The sequence below is a fragment of the Pelophylax lessonae genome (assembly GCF_965119305.1).
Source record: "Pelophylax lessonae genome assembly, chromosome: 3".
Lineage (NCBI taxonomy): Eukaryota > Metazoa > Chordata > Amphibia > Anura > Ranidae > Pelophylax > Pelophylax lessonae.
Genome location: NC_138770.1, coordinates 470,430,628 through 470,450,437, shown reverse-complemented (window position 1 = coordinate 470,450,437; position 19,810 = coordinate 470,430,628). Strand labels below are relative to the sequence as shown.

Below are 19,810 nucleotides of genomic sequence, written 5' to 3'. Positions count from 1 at the left end.
ATGTAACCTCCCTAAAGGATGACTTAGGAAATAAGCTTCTACTGGATAAAAAAAATGTGAAATAGAAAAAAATAATCATACCTGTTATTACAGCCATATTTTTAAAGACAATCAGCCTGAGCTTGGTTTCAATCAGGTCGGTTAATTTTGGTATCTAGAAAAAAATATGGATAAATGTTATGCAGTTACAACAAAATAAGTAAAAGTGTACCTTTATTTGAGGGTTAGAAGATTTAAAATGGTCTGAAAGGCATTAGCTAAAAACGGGTGACGTTAAATAAGGAAGATATAATGAATTATAATCAAAGTAAATAACAGCAGCATTTACAAAATGTTTTTTTAAAGTCTAACAGTACCCGCTGGACTTACATGTTTTGAAGAAAAACTAAAATAGGCTTTTTTAACGTAGTATAAAGAAGAAACATTCACAAACTCATAACTGTGACAAATTCAGTGTCAGACTCCAGGCACCTTCACCAAATTGTGACAAATGGCTGGTCAAACTCACAATGCAGTCACTGATACGCGACATGGCACTCTCAGCCTCACCCTGAACAAAGACTTTCCAGTTGGCAGGACCACAATCTAAGTGCCAGCAGACAGAGGGATCGGAACTGGGTATGGTTAACTACACAGTTAACCCTTGATTCCCCCCTAAATCAATCACTGCCGCAGATATTCTGTAGTAAATGTCAAACATTCACAATATTAGTGATAATTATGACATAAAATAAATGTCTAACACAGGTGAGAGAAGATTAAAATAAGACTTCTTCAGAATCCCTATTTCATTAAGGTTTTCGGATATTAAAAACAGGGCTTAAGGTTACAATAAACAAAGATTCCATTGTAACAAGCAAATGCATGAATTCAAAATAGGATTTATATCTATTGAGAACCAAGAGTATATCTTCCCAAGAAAAACATTTTGCCTCAATGTTTAATAAGGTCAGGTAGTGTAGTGTAATTAAACAAGGAGGGGGAGGGGAAATATGCAAGTAAAAAAAGGTAACAGTTGGCCCACCCTTTGCAGCTATAACAGCTTCAACTCTTCTCTTCTGGGAAAGCGGTCCACAAGGTTTAGAAGTGTGTCTATGAGAATATTTTTTTGCAAATACTTTAATTTATTTAAAAGGCATGAACAGGCGAGTGCAAAAGGATACAGCATTGACAGCTAACACCTTTCTCACATAGTAACACGACTCAACATTTTATATCAGTTATGCACTTTGTAGTTTTCTAACAGAGAAGGTGCAATATCGGGATAGAAGTTGATTCCAAGAGAGGTTTGCCCTATTTGGAGCTGATCCGTGCAAGTAGATCCTTTGATAAGGACAACAGAACTGCAAATTCTCCCCTTTAAAAAAAAAAAAAAAAAACAAAAAACGAATTTGATAGATATATAGTGAGGTAATAGTTTGGAAAGCCAAGAGAGAAGGAGGGGGGGGGATGGAGGGGGTAAGTGGGGAGGGTCATGGATGCCATTCAAGCGCTCAGCCCAAATCTGCAAGAAGTAGCGATTCCAATGTAGTTTATGTTCCCATATAGATTTTCCCTCTTTCAGAATGGACAAACATGTTCCAGATCGTTCAATTTTTGGAGTACTCATCCCTTTTATGTTGTGTTGTAAGTATTAAGTCCTCCATTTTATTCATTTCCTCTACTTTGTGAAGCCAACCACTAATAGGAGAGTGCTGTTTTTTCCAATACAAGGGAATACAAGATTTGGCAGCATTCAGAAGGTGACGTATTATGGATTAGAGATCGAGTGTAGGTAGTGTAGTTGAAGAGCCCTCCAGAAATTAAGTTGAAAGGGTCCTTGATCATCCATAAGCTTATCAATGGCGGGCCAATGGTCTGTGATTAAGAAGTGGGATGCCATTTTTTGCGGAGCATCTGAAACGTCAGGTCCTGGAGGAAGGAAATTTGGGTTACCCAGTAATGGGAATAAGGGAGAGTCTGTTGTGGAATGGAACATTCTACAAAGTAGATGTGTTGGCATACACGGATGCCAAGGTGCACCAGTTAATGGGCTGTCTGATTGGGCTTCTTCGATTTGCGCCCAAAGCTTGTTGTGAGAATGCCTTCGCCAGTCAATAAGTGGGCCCAGATGAATTGCTTGGTAATATTTGAGGATGTCAGGTACTGCCAATCCTCCATATAGTTTGGGTAGGGTAAGCTGGCTTAGAGGGACGCGAGAACGATTGTGTGCCCATATGAATTTGATAAATAACGAGTGGGCTTGCTTAAAGAAGTGTGTGTGTGTGTGTGTGTGTGTGTGTGTGTGTGTGTGTGTGTGTGTGTGTGTGTGTGTGTGTGTGTGTGTGTGTGTGTGTGTGTGTGTGTGTGTGTGTGTGTGTGTGTGTGTGTGTGGGGGGGGTTATTGCTATCGGAAGTTCTTGGAAAAGATAGAGAAATTTGGGGAGTATGCACATTTTAAAGGGGGATTGCATCTACCGAACCACGAGTGTAGGCCCTGATGCAATGTCTCTAAAAGTGTGCGTATTTTAGTCAACAAAAGGAGGGAAATTGAGCTTGTAAACTTTAGATAATCTGGAGGGAATGTACATTCCCAAGTATTGTAGGGCTAGGTCTGTCCATTTCAATTGAAAATTCGTCTTAAGAGACTGTACGAGGGGTAACGGGACTCCCACTCCCATATCCTCCGATTTGCTAATATTGATTTTCAGCTTGAAATCTGCCTTTTACCCCCACAGTAAAAAGGATCTTGTCCAAACAGAACGTCTCTTAACATTTACAGCAACACAGTAAGAACATTCAGGTCCTTAAGGTTTTCTTGGTTGAAGTAATGCCCAATCACCTTACAGAGAATGAAAATGCCAAGCCACTGAAAGCAAAACCAACAGAATACTGGGATGTATAAAAAAGGGGATTCACTCCAGAAATAAAGAGATTATTCTCCCTCTCTACAAGACTCTGGTCCGGCCACATCTGGAGTATACTGCCCAGTTCTGGGCACCGGTCCTCAGGAAGGATGTGCTGGAACTGGAAAGAGTCCAGAGAAGGGCAACAAAAACAAATTAGGGGAATGGAGGACATCTGCTATGAGGAAACACTACAAGCACTGAACTTATTCTCTCTGGAGAAGAGACGATTAAGGGGGGATATGATATCAATGTACAAATACTGTACTGGCGACCCTAGCATAAGAACAAACTATTCAAAGAAAGGGAATACAATAAGACACGTGGCCATTCACTAAAACTAGGGGAAAGGCGGTTTAACCTTAAAGTACGTAGGGGGTTCTTCACTGTCAGAGCAGTAAGGATGTGGAATTCTCTTCCGCAAACAGTCGTATCAGCAGGGAGCATCAATAGTTTTAAAAAACTATTACATGGGCACCTTAAGGACCACAACATACAGGGGTATACAATGTACGGTTAACAGCAAACTCACACACACATCATAGGTTGAACTGGATGGACTGATGTCTTTTTTCAACCTCACTAACTATGTAACAAGTTTCTTAGATTATGTAGATGCAAGCATTTTTGGATACACAAGTTAAATATGTTCACTCTGCATGGCCTAAATTAGATTTACACGTATACACTGTGGTGCAGTTCCACCCTCCCTCCTTCCCTTTCTGATAAGAGGGCAAATACTCATGATATGGTCATGCACTTTTACCATGTTTATTCATTTTAATTCATTTTATTTAGTCTTATTTCATTTTTTAAACTTTTCCATACTATACTGTATTTATAGTTTGTCATTATGCGTGTTTATTTTTTTATAGATTTATTATCTCAACTTCATTTCAATTCTTTTAATAATACTATTAAATGCAAGTACAGTTTTGAGGGGACACTGTCTTCCTTTTATAGCTTTAGCTTCTCCCCTTCCATGTACTAGTCCTGATCTATTTAAAATGTTCTTTTTTTTGTCTTCAGACTTGCTGTCGCGTCAAAACACATTATCCTGGAGGATCATTAGGTTTTTCTTTCCCATCTGGTGGATCAACTCATTGGACCCGTGGGGATCTCACATCCAGGTGACAATGTCTGGTGATGTCCGTTCTGGTCTTCCAGGTATGCGGACCGGCTTTTTACATCTGCTGTCAGCTTAAGGGCTTTTCACTATTTCCAAATGTTTCACGGTTGGTCTGCTAATCCCATCATTCCCCTTACTTGAGTGGCCACGAGGACTTCATAATGTATAGTTCAACGCTCAACCCCACACTGCAGTACTGCTGACTTTGTGTGCATTGTTAATGTGATTCCTGACTGAAGTAGACATTGTTTTATGGCATCCCATATTTATTAAAGTGGACATTAGCATCATCTTTAGGTGGTTCTGTGTGGGGCCACAAACGTTTTCCACAGACTACACATTGCCCTTGTAGGGGGATAGTTTCCATCTTTCCACACCCTTATGCCCTGCCTTTTTTCATGCTTTGCATTTTTCTATAGTCACGTCTCTACATGCAATATCATTTTGATACATGATTTTTATTACTTTTTTTTTTTATTTAGCAACCACCTTAATCCCTTTGCACCGACCGCCTTCCAGCTCTTTAGGAGGTCTAAAAGCCAGGAGGCGGAAGCGGGGATTTGGGTAATGTGACTGCTGTGATTTGCTTGTCACAGTGGTCACGATCGGAAAGCTACAGATTGTAAGTATGCATTAGGAGCTTACTGATCCCCGCCGGCTACCGTAAAGGGAGCATGCAGGGAGCACGCTCTCAGCGCAGTAAGTGGTTTCAACAGGGCGTTAAGGCTTACCTGCTGAGTGGCTGCATATATACTTATGGCAGGCGCCAAGAGGTTAGGAACCTACAGGAAATGTTATCACCAAATACACAACATATAATATTATATTCATGCTATTTTTATGTGTATACCATCAATCTGAGATTATCCAAGATATTTTTTTTATTATAACCATATGCATAGACTAATGTATAGTAAATACAAAAGAACTGAAAATCCCAGACTGTTGCCTACCTACCTGCTCTATGATTTTATCCACATCTGCAACAAGCAGAATTAACTGACGTGTTGATAATCTGGAGGACTGGGTCTCTGGAGGCGATGTAGCTGCTTGTTCTTCAGAAACGACATATGCAGGAGCTATATCTTTGTTAGTATTTTGTGTAGAACCTTTACTCTCAGACATACTGCCTTCTGAAGTGACACGGGAAGCCATCTATCAAATGGTTAGAGTACACACACGAAAAAAAAATTAGCATGTGGAAAATGAAAAAATGAGACTGGCGCAAAGTTAACGAGTTTTGAATAAAAATTTAGTATGCTAAGAATAAATGTAAAAAACAATGTAAAAAAGATCTCTGCGGAGTTACAAATAACTAGGAATGTGGAAACGATTAAACTTTGCTGAAAATACATTTCTTTTAACTACTGTGCTGAGGTAAGATTGATTTACACCTTGACAGACGGCAACCAATAATAAATAAAGATATAATCTATATCTCTATATATATATATATATATATATAATATTTTTATTTGTAAGTTCAGTTTTGTTAATTTGTAAGCCTATAAAAAAAAAAATAGGAGCAGGATTATGGTTCAAACAATGTAGCAAATAAAATCTTTATTAAAATGAAAAGTTCTTAAATGTAAAGTTTATAAGCCAAAATTATTTAGGTAGCCAAAGTAAACCAATGCATACCAAGGAAACAAAATTTGGTCTGGTTTAATGACTCCTGGGACACACACACAAGCTTTTTTAGGTCTCAAAAAAGAACCAGTATGAAATGGAATATACCAAAATGTTAAAAACTACTGCGGGGGGGGGGGGGGGGTAAAGGTATCCATTAAGATAAAAAAGTGTGAAGCAGCGGCCCCCACACCCACTAATCCACGAGTCCCTCAGTCGCCCAGGACTCTCCCTCCTGATTGGCTGAGACACAGCCGCGGCACCATTAGCTTCTGCTGCTGTCAAACTCAGTTAGCTAATCAGGAGAGAAAAGGGGAGGGGCCGAATGGTACCTCCATGTCTGAATAGACACACACAGCTTGAGCTTGGCTCGGGTGCCCCCATAGCAAGCTGGTTATTAAAAAAAAAAGAAAAAAAAATATTATATATATACACATATACACACATACATACATACATATATATATTATATATATATACACACACACACACACACACACACACACATTCATCATGAAAAAAATTTAATATTGTATTTCTGTGCACTAAAATTCATTTTTAGTGTATTTTTCCCTGAAATTTTGCGTTCAATTATCAAGCCAGAAAATTCCAACAGCCTCTATTTTATTCTCCAGGGCCCCTGTTTTCAGAAAATATGTAATATTTGGGGGTTCTAAGTAATTCTAGGAACAATAATGCTGATTTTTAACATAGGCTCTGGGAGGGGGAGAAACCCTGGGAAGAGTGGAGTTTTGGGTGACAGGTGCCCATCTTTACCATGTTACACCCTAAATCAAGGGTAGCACGGTACAAAAAATGAGGTTTCATCTTTAAAGTGATTGTAAGGTCTGGTGTGTTTTGTGATATTGATATATATATATTATATATTACACACACAAAAAAAAAAGCCAAACACGTCAAGACTCAAAACTGGCAAGCCCATGTCAAGAAGCAAAACTGTGCATGCCGGTGACAGCACTTAAAATATAAGGCAAAATTAATTTTGTATAGAGTAGAGAGGGATTAGAACACCTGTTTTAATCATAGTTTGTGGCCCTAGTTTGTGGCCCTGTTAGAGAGATTCACCCTCTAAATTGTATTTGTCCTTGTCCTGTCGACACCAGAACAGGAAAAGAGTGAAATCTTCCAATAGGGACACGTGTGGTGACACCCCAGGATTCCCTGACTTCCTGTTTTGTTTATTAGACAGGACAATTGGGGAAATCTTCCTAATTGGACACAAATGGCAAAAAAAAAAAAAAACTGATGGGGGTATACAACTCTCCCTTAATCCAGCCAAAGTGAAAAAAAGTTTTGCTTTTAGTACTACTTTAACCACTTAAGGACCAGGCCTATTTCTGACACTTGTTTACAAGTTAAAATCATTTTTTTTGCTAGAAAATTACAAAATTACAAACATTACATATTGTTTTTTAGCAGAGACCCTAGAAAATAAAATGGAGATTGTTGCAATACTTTGTAACACTGTATTTGCGTAGCGGTCTTACAAATGTAATTTTTTGGGAAAAAAATACAATTTTTTTACTTAAAAAATAAGAAATCCATAAAGTTAGCCCCATTTTTTTCTATAATGTGAAAGAGAATGTTACGCCGAGTAAATAGATACCCAATATGTCATGCTTCAAAATTGCGCATGCTCGTGGAATGGCGACAAACATTGGTAGTTAAAAATCTCTACAGTACCCATCGATGGTACCAGACCCCTTTTAAGACCTCTAAATTCTACCCCCACTTGTCCAACTTATGCTGGAGGGGATGTGGGCAGATAGGCACTCTCTTCCAATGTTCTGTAGCCCTGTAGGGCCCTTGCACAATTTTGGCCTCGTGTCTTCCAGCCGATATCCAAGGTTATCTCAATCCTGATACAACCCTCCCCAGGACTATCCCTCAAACTTGGACCTGGACAGTATCCCTTTCCCTCTGCGAAACGTGGTAGTAAATATCCTACTAACAGCTAGGCTCACTCTGATGAGGCACCGGAAGTCCTCCCAAATCCCGGCTATAGGTAAGGTGGTGGACCTGACACATCAGTACTACACATATGAAAGGATGTATGCACTAGCATCTAATAATCTTGAAGCTTGTAGGAATAGATGGGACATATGGGCAGAATGGTATACGAACCGCACATAAGTGATGATGTATTAATGTATGATGCTTCTGAACTGTTTTAATTCTTTTCCAGCGCAGGTGGAATTAATGGACTCCGTTGTTTGGTTGTTTCTAGGTTTTGTTTCACGTTTATCTACCGTACTCTTTTTTTATGCATTGCAACTATGACAACTTCTCTCTAAGAATTTTCACTCTCTCATAGTTGCTGTCATCTGCTACTGCAGGTGTAGGTAGCCCCCGTTTGACATGAGGGGTACGGTTGAGGGCTGACGCCTCTTTGTGTGGTTAACTGTACCTCTACACTCTCTTATGTAATGTTCAATTCATTATGTAATGCATCTCTATGTTTTGTTTCTATGTTTATTTAAAAAAAATGATTGAAACATTAACATTTCTACAGGTTACCAGTTTAGAGTTACAGAGGGGGTCTAGGGCTAGAATTATTGCTCTCGCTCCAACGATCGCGGCAATGCATCACGTGTGGTTTCAACATCGTTTACATATGAGGGCACGACTTGCGTATGCGTTTGCTTCTGTGCGCAAGCTCAGAGGGATGGGGCGCTTTACATTTTTTTTCTCTTATTTATCTTACCTTTTATTTTTACACTGTCCCTTTAAAAAATATATATTTTTGATCCCTTTTATTCCTATTACAAAGAATGTAAACATCCCTTGTAACAGAAATAAGCAGGACAGGTCATCTTAAATGTGAGATCTGGGGTCACAAAGACCTCAGATCTCACATCTACCTTTAAAAAGCAAGAAAGAAAAAAAAAGCAAGAAAACAAAATGGGCCCTTTAAGGCCGTTGGGAGGAAGCAACGTATGACGTCCCTCCTCTCCTCCAAGGGCATAGAGTCGAGTGGGGGGCCATCTTGGCCTCACTTGACTTCCTGTACAGCACCTGAGATGGCATGTATGTATGTATGTATGTATGTATAGCATGATGGATTTAGTAAAGGAGCGCAACACAGCTTAACAGCTATTTTCAGGCAACAGAGTTCCACATGGAAAAAAACAACAGCTTGGATTAACAAGCAACAGGAGACATTTGAGAAAGTACCATATTTATTGGGATATAACACGCAACTTATTTTAAGAGGGAAGTTTCAGGAAAGAAAAAAAAAAAAAAACTTACATTTTAAATAAAGAACCTTGAAGCAAAATAAGGGTCATTGCCCATAAATGCAGCCTCACCATTGCCCATCAATGCAGCCTCACCAGTGCCTATCCATGTAGCCTCACCAGTGCCCATCAATGCAGCTTGATCAGTGCCCATCTGCAGCCTCACCATTGCCCATCAATGCAGCTTGATCAGTGCCCATCAATGCAGCCTCACCAGTGCCCATTAATGCAGCCTGATCAGTGCCCATCTGCAGCCCTACCATTGCCCATTAATGCAGTCTGATCAGTGCCCATCTGCAGCCCTACCATTGCCCATTAATACAGCCTGGTCAGTGCCTATCAATGCAGCCTGATTAGTGCCTATATGCAGCCTAATCAGTACACATCATTGCAGCCTGATCAGTGCCCATCTGAAGCCTCCCTATTGCAGCCTGATCAGTGCCACCTGCAGCCTCTTCATTGACCATCAATGCAGCCTGATCAGTGCCCACCTGCAGCCTCACCATCGCCCTACATTGCAGCCTGATCAGTGTCAATCTGCAGCCTCACCATTGCCCATCATAGAAGCCTGATCAGTGCCCATCTGCAGCCCCACCATTGCCCATCAATGCAGCCTGATCATTGCCCATCAATGCAGCCTGATCAGTGCCCATCTGAAGCCTCACTATTGCCCATCATTGCAGCCTGACCAGTGCCCATCCGCAGCTTCACCATTGCAGCCTGATCAGTGCCCATCAGCAGCTTCATCATTGCAGCCTGATCAGTGCCCACTTGCAGCCTCACCATTTCCCATCTGCAGCCTCAACATTGCACATCATAGCAGCCTGAAAAGTGCCCATCTGCAGCCTCACCAATGCAGCCTGATCCGTGCCCATCTGCAGCCCCACCATATCCCATCATTGCAGCCCGATCAGTGCCCATCTGCAGCATCACCATTGCCCATCATTGCAGCCTGATCAGTGCCCATTATTGCAGCCTGATCAGTGCCCACCTGCAGCCTCATAATTGCAGCCTGATCAGTGCCCATCTGAAGCCTCACCATTGCCCATCGTTACAACCTGATCAGCGCCCATCTGCAGCCTCACAATTGCAGCCTGATCAGTGCCCATCTGCAGCTTCACCATTCACCATCAGTCCAGCCTGATCAGTGCCCATCTGCCGCCTCATCATTGCCATCATAGCAGCCTGATCAGTGCTCATCAATGCATCCTCACAATTGCAGCCTGATCAGTGCCCATCTGCAGCGCCACCATTGCCCATCATTGCAGCCTGATTAGTGCCCATCTGCAACCTCAACATTGCCCATCATTACAGCCTGATCAGTGCCCATCATTGCAGCATGATCAGTGCCCATCATTGCAGCCTGATCAGTGACCATCTGCAACCTCATTATTGCCCATCATTGCAGCCTTATCAGTGCCCATTATTGCAGCCTGATCAGTGCCCATCTGCAGCCTCACCATTGCCCATCGTTACAGCCTGATCAGCGCCCATCTGCAGCCTCACAATTGCAGCCTGATCAGTGCCCATCTGCAGCATACCCATTGCATGGAGATTAGAGCCGCCGGATTACACAGAGTGAGGATATTCTGCTTACTTTGCTGCTGTTATATGAAGTCCCGTCTCTTTAACAGTTCCTATAATAGACGTCATATATCCTGGCATTGGACCAGTGTGCTGTCTATCATAGGAGCCGGTCTAGGAGTCAGGATTTCAAATAACAGTGGCTGCAGAGTAAGCGGGAGATACCTGCTCTGTGTAATCTGTCAGCGCTCCCCCCTCCTTCCCCTCTGAGGTAGCCAAATGGAAAATATTAGCGTATAACACGCATACATTATTTACGCTATGTTTTCAGGGGGAAAAACGGTCTCCAAATACTGTTTACTGTAAAAAATGTTAGATTAAAAAATATTTTTTTGCAAAAGAAAAACAACAGACATGTTAAAAATGTAAAACGTTAAGGAAATTAAATTAAACAACCCTTAACTACCGACCCGTGCAATAAATTACAACATGAGAAAATGTGGTAGTTACCGAACAACTGGAAAAAATACTGCATTCGCTATTTAACACTAAACTCTCAGTGAATTGAACTTTCGCAACTGATTTAACGCATGCATTATTTTACTGCATTTTGCCGTTATTTAACTCTCAGTGAAATGACCCAACTATCATTAAACTGGGTATTAATATGCGTTTTTTTAATTTTCCCAGGTCTTGAGCACTTTCAGTTTTTCTACTACCACTTTGTGGTTTGTATATATATCCTGAAGACTCTCCGGAACTCTTTTCTTTTTGAATTTATCATGCAATGTAAAATTGGTGTAAAAAGCCATCACTTGAACACTTACAAACTATGTAAATACTTGTAGCATTCAAAACACAAACATGTTAATTGAATTCATTACCTCTTGAATGAAAATACAATAACGTGAAAGTAGCTGGAGGGTCAGTTTCCAGAAACGGTGAGCAAGTAAAGGTAGAAAGATTTGATCAGACCAGCATGTAGTCAGACATGTCCATAGGACACTGGAAGCTTGAAGGCAAAATGTATGTCCATCTGTTAAATAAAAAAAAAAAAAAAAAAAAAACAACAACATGCATAAAAGGTCGTCTTTAAAATAATTGTTAAAGTTGTGAGCATATGTTCTAGACACTTATTACAGGTATAATTATGCAGGCACCATAACTGCTTTTTGCTTAGTTTCAAAAATAATCATACTTTTTTTTTTTTTTTATTAACAAGGTTAAAAAGGTATGTCATGTGACCATGCATCTCTTCTTCCTGATAGTGGGGGGTGGGGTTACTGGACACTGTGTGCCTGTATTCCATAGTCTGTTCAGCCAAGATGCAGGCTGTGCTTGAGCAAGGGGCATGTTATAAGAGGCAGGCTGTGATTGGGAACTGTAATAGGCATGCGACCTATTACAGGCATGCTGTGTCCTGTGGCTGTGAATGGTCAGCCAAAGGATGCAAACTGACCACAAAACAAACCAGTTTCCGAATGGAACGCTCACTCAGAATCCTCAGGCGATCATGTCTATATTCCATGAGTACTATTCCTCTTTGTATAGTGCTCGGGGAAATGAGACGAAGGAGGCTGTGGATGACTTCCTGCGAGATATCCGCCTTCCCGCCCTCTCGGCTTCCCACCGGGAGCTCCTGGAGGGGGACGTCACGATGGCGGAGGTCTTGCAGGTGATCAAGCAGGCGAAGTCCTCTAAGGCCCCTGGTCCGGATGGCTTTTCAGCCGCTTACTATAAAAAATTTACAGCCCACTTGGCTCCGCAATTGCTTACCTTTTTTTAAGCGTTACGGGAGGGAACGCCTCTCGATGCGGACGCCAACAGAGCAAACATCTGTCTCATACCAAAGCCGGGCAAGGATCATACTGAAGCAACTAATTATAGGCCCATCTCCCTTATCAATGTTGATCTTAAGTTTCTAACGAAAATCTATGCTAACAGGTTTAATACCTTTTTGGCGCAATATATTCACATTGATCAGGTGGGTTTTGTGCCCGGAAGGCCGGCGGTGGACCAGATCAGAAGGGCGGTGGATTTGATCACGGCGCTACGATCCAATTGGGATGGGGGCCCTCCCCGCAAGGGCATGCTACTGTCATTGGACCTTCATAAGGCCTTTGACTCTTTATCCTGGACGTTTCTCTTTCAGGTCCTGTCACGGTGGAATTGCGGTCCGACTTTTCTTAATGTTTTGGGGGCATTGTACTCCAGTCCGTCGGCTAATATAGTTGGGCATGGTGGTGTTTCGGGTCCGCTGGGGATAGTGAGGGGCACCAGGCAGGGCTGCCCTCTATCGCCTCTTCTCTTTGTTGTTGCTATTGAGACGTTGGCGATAGCTATCAGATCTAATCCTAATATCCACGGGGTGGAAAGTTCAGGTCGACCTCATAAGTGTGGATTGTTTGCCGATGATTTATTGCTGTTTGTCATGGATCCCGTCACCACCTTGCCCAACCTGTTTGAGCTGTTATCGCGATTTGAGGGGGTATCTGGCCTCAAGGTCAATCAACTCAAGTCGGAAGCTTTGAATTTTAACCTGGAGGATGCGACGGTGGAAGCGTTGCGGGCTTCCTTTCCCTTTCAGTGGTGTCCGCGGGCGCTTCCATACTTGGGGGTTCGGCTGACTCCTGACGTCACCTCATTGTTCAGGGCGAATTATACGCCCCTATTTGACGCTCTGTCTCAAGGCCTGAAACACTGGCAGACACACGACCTCTCCTGGATGGGCAGGATAGCTGCCGTTAAGATGACGATCCTTCCAAGGGTCCTATATTTTTTTAGGACTCTCCCAATCCCATTGCCAATGTCGTTTTTGCAACAGCTTCAGGCCCTGGTCTATAAATTTATTTGGCATAAAGGGGGAAGCAGGCTGGCCCGCTCCACTATGTACAGATCTAAATGGAAGGGGGGTTGGGAGTTCCCCACTTCATGCGTTACTACCGGGCGGCCCAGTTGACACAGCTATACCAGATTTTCATCACCGTTAGTAGGCCACATTGGGTGGAGTTGGAGGAGCAGGCCTGTAGGCCCGTGCCTCTGGATCTTCTGCTGTGGTTGCCTGCCAGGGAAAGGAGGGCAGTGCTGTGCCCTGCTCTGTCCCATTCCTTGAAGCTTTGGGACGTGGCCTGTAGGCTATACCCTCTTCGGTCCCCTCATGTGCCGGTGGCTCCCATCTTTCATAACCCCCACTTTCCCCTGGGGCTTCAGGCCTCTCAATTTCAATGGTGGATAGATAAGGGACTTTATCAAATAGGTCACTTTATAGATCACAGAGGGGTTAGACTGCCTACTTATTTCAGAGAGACACTGAAGATGCCCCCTGGGGAGTCCTATCGCCTCCTCCAGACACATTACGACTAGAACTCTGTACGAGAACAGGTGCATGGGGCGACCTGGGACGGGAGGGGGAATCTCGGAACTGTACCGGCTATTTGCCGATACGACTGCTAGGCCTTCCTATCAGCTAGCTTGGGAGACTGACCTGGGGGAAACTATTGATGAGGAGGACTGGGACCGGTGGTCGACTATGGTGCACAGGGGGATACTCAACACTACTCTGGTGGAGGCAAACTATAAAGTGCTATCTCGGTGGTACTTGGTGCCAACAAGGTTGGCCAAATTATTTCCAGGTGCCTCCCCCCTGTGTTTGACACTGTGGGCAGCACGGGGATATGTACCATGTGTGGTGGAGTTGTCCGAAGGTTCGGCAATTTTGGATTCGGGTGATTAACCTGATCCACTCGGCGACGGGCCAGAGGATCAATAGAGATGCCAAGACGGTGTTGTTCTCGGACTTGCCGGTTGAGATCCCTAGAAGTACCCGTTCCCTTATATTCTTTATTCTCCTGGCAGCAAAAACGACTGTGGCGCGGGCTCGGAAAACGCCTGCATTGAATATAGTGCATGTGAAAACCAAAATGTCGTGGATTATGCTTAACGAGAAGTTGGCCAGTATCCGTTTGGATAAGCAGCGTAGATTTGACCGAGTGTGGAGCCCCTGGGTAGAGTATTTACAGGCTCCGTAGTGGCGGCTGGGTGGATTGGGGTCCGGTGCGGGGGGACATGGGACAGGTGGCTGTTTGCCTTTGTCTTCTATCTGCTTTTCTCTTGGTCTCCTTTCTTTTCTGGCTCTTTCCTTCTCTCTTCTGTTTTTCTAATTTCTTGCATGGTTTTTTCTCTCTCTGCCCATTGCGATGTGGGCTGTTCTTCTTTTCCTTTTTTTGTCTTCTGCTTTTCCGTTTATTAACTCTTTTGGGGGTCGGGCTGCTGGAGGGGCATTCTTGACTCAGGCTCCGGAACTCTGGTTTGGGTTTTCTGCTATGGGCCAGGGATTCTTTATACTATTTGACCGTTGGTGGGAGCCTGTTGGTTTCCCCTTCTGGGGAGGGAGGCTGGGGGGGGGCTTCACCCTTTCGTGGACACAGTTTGTGCCCATTGGGGGTGTCTGGGGGGGGGAGCCCTCTGCTGGCTGATATCTTATTGGAGCTTGGTGAGTCCTCTGGACTCTTGATGTATCTCCTATTGAGGGGACTACCACTGTTGCGATTTAATGTATTTTGCTGTTTATTTTTATCACTGACTGCCTAGTTGCTAATGCTGTTTGGAGTCGTGTTTTTTTATGTATTGTCCGGGTACGGAGTGCCTTTTCGCAGGCTACCCCCTTTCTCTTGCCTATGTTTTCTACATTTTCTATTTTATGTTGTACTACTGCAATGTGTTGTTTAAAATCAATAAAAAACTATTGAATACTAAAACAAAACCAGTTTCTGTGATTTGTGTGGTCCATTTAGAACAGGGGTGGGGAACCTACGTCCCGGGGGCCGTATGCGGCCCTCAAAGTCATTTGGTCCGGCCCCCCATGCAGCTGAGTCTGTGTCTCTCAGCTGATCTGTCCGAACGGAGCCAATGCTTCCTGTATAGTTCCGGCTCCATTCTGACAGTCTGAGTGAGTCACAGGCAGAGTGATATCAAATGCACTCCGTCTATGACCAATACAGGAAACATCGCCACTTCCTCCAGCACGGCGCCGCTGCTAGCCAGCATTTTCCGCCAGCAGCACACACAGCAGTACCAGCCAGAACCAGCAGTACCAGCCAGAGCCAGCAGTACCAGCCAGAGCCAGCAGTACCAGCCAGAGCCAGCAGTACCAGCCAGAGCCAGCAGTACTCACAGCAGTATAAGCCAGAGCCAGCAGTACCCACAGCAGTATAAGCCAGAGCCAGCAGTACCCACAGCATTATAAGCCAGAACCAGCAGTACCCACAGCAGTACCACCCAGAGTCAGCAGTACCTACAGCACAGTACCAGCCAGCAGTACCAGCCAGAGCCAGCAGTACCAGCCAGCAGTACCCACAGCACATTACCAGCCAGCAGTACCAGCCTGAGCCAGCAGTACCCAAGGCAGTACCTACAGCACAGTACCAGCCTGAATCAGCAATACCCACAGCAGTACCAGCCTGAGCCAGCAGTACCAGCCTGCAGTACCCACAGCACAGTAAAAGACAGCAGTACCAGCCTGAGCCAGCAGTAGCCACAGCTGTACCCACCAGCAGTACCAGCCAGCTATACCCACCAGCATTACCCGCTAGCAGTTCTTTTTAAAACTTACCACCACAAAGTCGACTGCGCTCCAGACTGACCGACACAAACCTGGAAAACCAGTTGCGAGTAGCAACATCATCAATACCAGCTAACATCACACACCTCACCAAAGAGAAGCAGTTGCAGCCATCACATCAGGGGTGAGTTAATTAAATTTTTGACCAAATATAACGGGCACATTTTTAAGTTGATAATTTTGTACGCCCCCCGAATGATTTTATAAATACCCAAATGGCCCTTGGCAGAAAAAAAGGTTCCCCACCCCTGATTTAGAACATTAAAGAAAGGTGACTGGCAGGAGCATTACACCTGCCTTTTCTACTCATTTTGTGGCTTTTGGTTTTAGAATGTAAAATTTTAGAAAGGCTCAGCACCATCTAAACGTAAGCAATAACTGAGAAAAGAGCCTGGATTTTGTGTGATAAAATAGGTAACATTATGTAAAACAAAATGTTGCAACTCACATACAGTATGCCAAGTTTGTACTCGTGCACATCAGGCGGGCAGGGGACAGTTCTGCGTAAACCAGCACACCATGGCCAGTGTCAGAGCTGGAGGAGAATAGTGTAGCGGTCACTCCTACAGATGGGATCCATTCCCAGATGACAGATGTAGCAACTATTTAAATCTCCTGGCTTCACTGAGATGGAGGAGTGCAGGCTGTATACAAGTGTGGGTTCTGGCGGTAAAGCGCTGTTTTGAAGATGTCGCTTTCTCAATCGATTTTTTCTGTTTTTTTTTTTTGCTGTAACTTTTTTTTATAAATGGCTAACCCTCCACTGAGCTTCAGCAGCCGGATCGAGTACAGCTTTATACTTGTTGATTCACCTACCATCCTGATCATTACCCACTGCAGTTTATAAACCCATTTAGTGTCTCCTGAAGACACAGATTGCTAAGGATTGTTTGTTTTTTACTATCTTTTTTTTTTCATAACCCCCCTAATGTAACCCTAGCAGGTGCGGTGGTAGATTGTGCAAGAAGAATGTATACATTAGTCACAACATAAAGCGAGGGACTGAAAAGCAAGATATACAATTGAGTCCTGAGAAGTTTTCACAAAACAGACTTTGGTTTGCTTATTTGTGAGAACAGTGCCACTAGACATGGAGGAAGTTGTGAAAACTCATACTACCTGCAAGTAGGAAAGGTTGTCTGCACTGCCAAACAATTGGAGGTTTCTTGTCCTTTTTATTAAGAATGTAGGCAAAAGGAATATTGTTCATAAGGACGGTCTCTCTTGAAGATCAAAATTTAGCTGGTTCAGCATAGACCAGCCATATTTCAATCTATGTGTGGCCATCTCCACTTGGCAGATGCCAATTGTTTGATTGACTTCCTTTGAAGGGACATGTTGGAAAATTGTCTTGGTCAGCGGCTGCAGCCTCTGAGCAGTGTATTATGACTGCGGCGGGTGCCACTGTCAGAATACATTGTCCCGGCTTGAGGGATTCCTGAATGAAAAAAAGAAACTAACCATATATGGCCAAACTTTGGTTTCAAAGGTTGTCTTGCAGAGAGGTACACTTTAAGATGTACTAGAATACGATTTGCTACTTGTAGTTCTACATTAACCACTTGAAGATCAGGCCTTTTTTGGCACTTTTTGTTTACATGTAACAACCAGTATTTTTTGCTAGAAAATGTCTTAGAACCCCCAAACATGATATACTTTTGAAAGCAGAGGCCATAGAGAATAAATTGGTGGGTTTTGCAATTTTGTAAGCAGCAGTTTTTCCAAACACTTTTTTGAACTTTACTGATAAAAAAAAAAAAAAAAAAAAAAAAAAAAACATACATAACCCACTTTTGTTGTAAAATATAAAAGATGATGTTATGCTGAGTAATTAGATGCAAATTTTACTATCCATTGGTGAAGCTTTAAAAGCCTTTAGAGGTTATCACTTCAGATTTACACTGGTTCTAGAATTACTGCCCATGATCTGATGTTCACGGTGTTACCTCACGTGTGGGACGATTCCAGTTTGCATGCATGCATGCAGGACCCGTGTGTGTTCGCCTTTGCATGCGAGCAATGGGGCACTACATTTTTTTATTTTCTTAATTTTACACTTTCACATTCAAGGAGAAGTTCACCTTTTCTTAACATTGTACACCCATATTCAGGGTGTTGTGAAATGTTGTAAAAGCACCGGCCCCTGCACCCCCCAGGCTCCCCCCAAGCAGACTTTGTCAGCTTGTAGCTTTCAATGAACTACCATGGTGTTATGGGGCGCTGTGGTAGTTCATTCTCTCTTCCTGTCAGCTTGTAGCTGCTTGCCCTTACAGGATGTATGGGCACACAGATACACTGACAGTATGCAGGAGACCTGCTTTACAGGCTCCAGAAACAAAAAAAAAAAAAAAAAAACTTTAAATGCATATTTTTAACCTGCAAAAAAATAGTAATTTTTTGTTAAAAGGCAAACTTATCCTTTACATTTTATCACTTTTATTGTCACAAGGATTGTAAACATCCTTTGTTACAGCAATAGGAATGTGACAGGTACTCTTTATGGAGAGATCTGGGATCTAAAAGGCCCCAGATCCTTCCTCTGCCCTTAAAGTCTTATTTTTTATTTGTACCTACAGGTAAGCCTTATCACAGCTACTGTGAATATCTCCTAAACTTGCATAGTTTAGGAGATATTCAGAGTGCATGAAGTCAATGCCGTCATCGTTGCATGCCGTATGAATGTCCGGCTTACTGTGCCTGACATTAGAGACCATGCCGTAAACGGCGGCTCCCGCACTCATGTGCGGGAGTGACATCATTGTGGCTCTGGCCACTCACAGCACCGGAGCCTGCGAACCCGGAAAAAACACTGGGGAAGATGTCAGCCTTCTCAGTGGTGTGCAGGTGCCACTGGAGGGCTTCATTCTAAGGTAAGAATTTCATAATAAGCTAGTATGCAATGCATGCTAGGTCATTATTCATTTGTCTTAGTTTTTTTTACCCTAGATTTACAACCACTTTAAAAGCATTTTACAACACCAAGATCCATGTGTTCGAATGCTTTTTAAATGATTTTTTAAAATGGCGGTGTTTACATACGGGTACACTGGAAGTGATGTCAGGTCATTGCTTCTAGGTTACCATAGCCCAGAACTGAACAAAGCGGATCGGAAGTGGGACAGAAGATCCCAGTAAAGCTGCAGAAGGTGGCAGGAGGGGGAGAAATGTCCCCTCCCTCTGCTTGTAAAGGCAATCCAGGGTCTAGTTAGCTGCTAGGATTGCTTTTATAAGGTGGCCGACCATCGCCCTAAAAAATGGTACCGGTATGATGCCTGCAGCTGCAGACATCATCCTGGTATAATTATTTGAAGTCCAGTGATGTACAAAAATGTCTTCATTAAGGATAGTGTAAGGAAGGGATAAAACCCTCGTTAGGTTTTTTTTTTTACCATCTAAGCCCCATTGGGGAGATTTGCCTTCACTTCCTGTCCCAGACAACACGGAAGTGAGTGAAAATCCCTCTAAAAAAAAGGAATCCCTTGGTATTGGAAGATATCCCCACTATTCCTGTTCTGGGGACAAATCAAAATTTGGCGTTTTCTTTTAGGCTAGGTTCACACTGCTGTGATTAGATTAGCGTGATTATTAAGTGCAACTTGGATGTCCAAGATTGCACTGGAACTGAACCAAAGTAGTACAGAAACTCTTCCAAAACTGTACTGTGCTGACTTGCATTGATGTGAATGGGCACCATTAAAACACAATGTCATTTCCCTTGTCATGTGATTCTGATCAACTCAAGTTGCATCTGAAATTTCATTAGTGT

The 19,810-nt window shown here is 43.0% G+C and overlaps 1 protein-coding gene across 1 annotated transcript in view; it reads right to left on the bottom strand.

Annotated features, from left to right (window-relative positions):
• Nucleotides 1-19,810, bottom strand: part of COG2 (component of oligomeric golgi complex 2) — a 216,650-nt gene that overhangs the window by 100,362 nt on the left and 96,478 nt on the right. The window contains exons 12-14 of the mRNA XM_082251217.1: nucleotides 11,309-11,460; nucleotides 4,972-5,169; nucleotides 82-154 (exon numbers count right to left, since the gene is read on the bottom strand). Of these exons, the coding sequence (XP_082107343.1) occupies nucleotides 82-154; nucleotides 4,972-5,169; nucleotides 11,309-11,460 (423 nt within the window). The remainder of the gene's footprint in view (nucleotides 1-81; nucleotides 155-4,971; nucleotides 5,170-11,308; nucleotides 11,461-19,810) is intronic.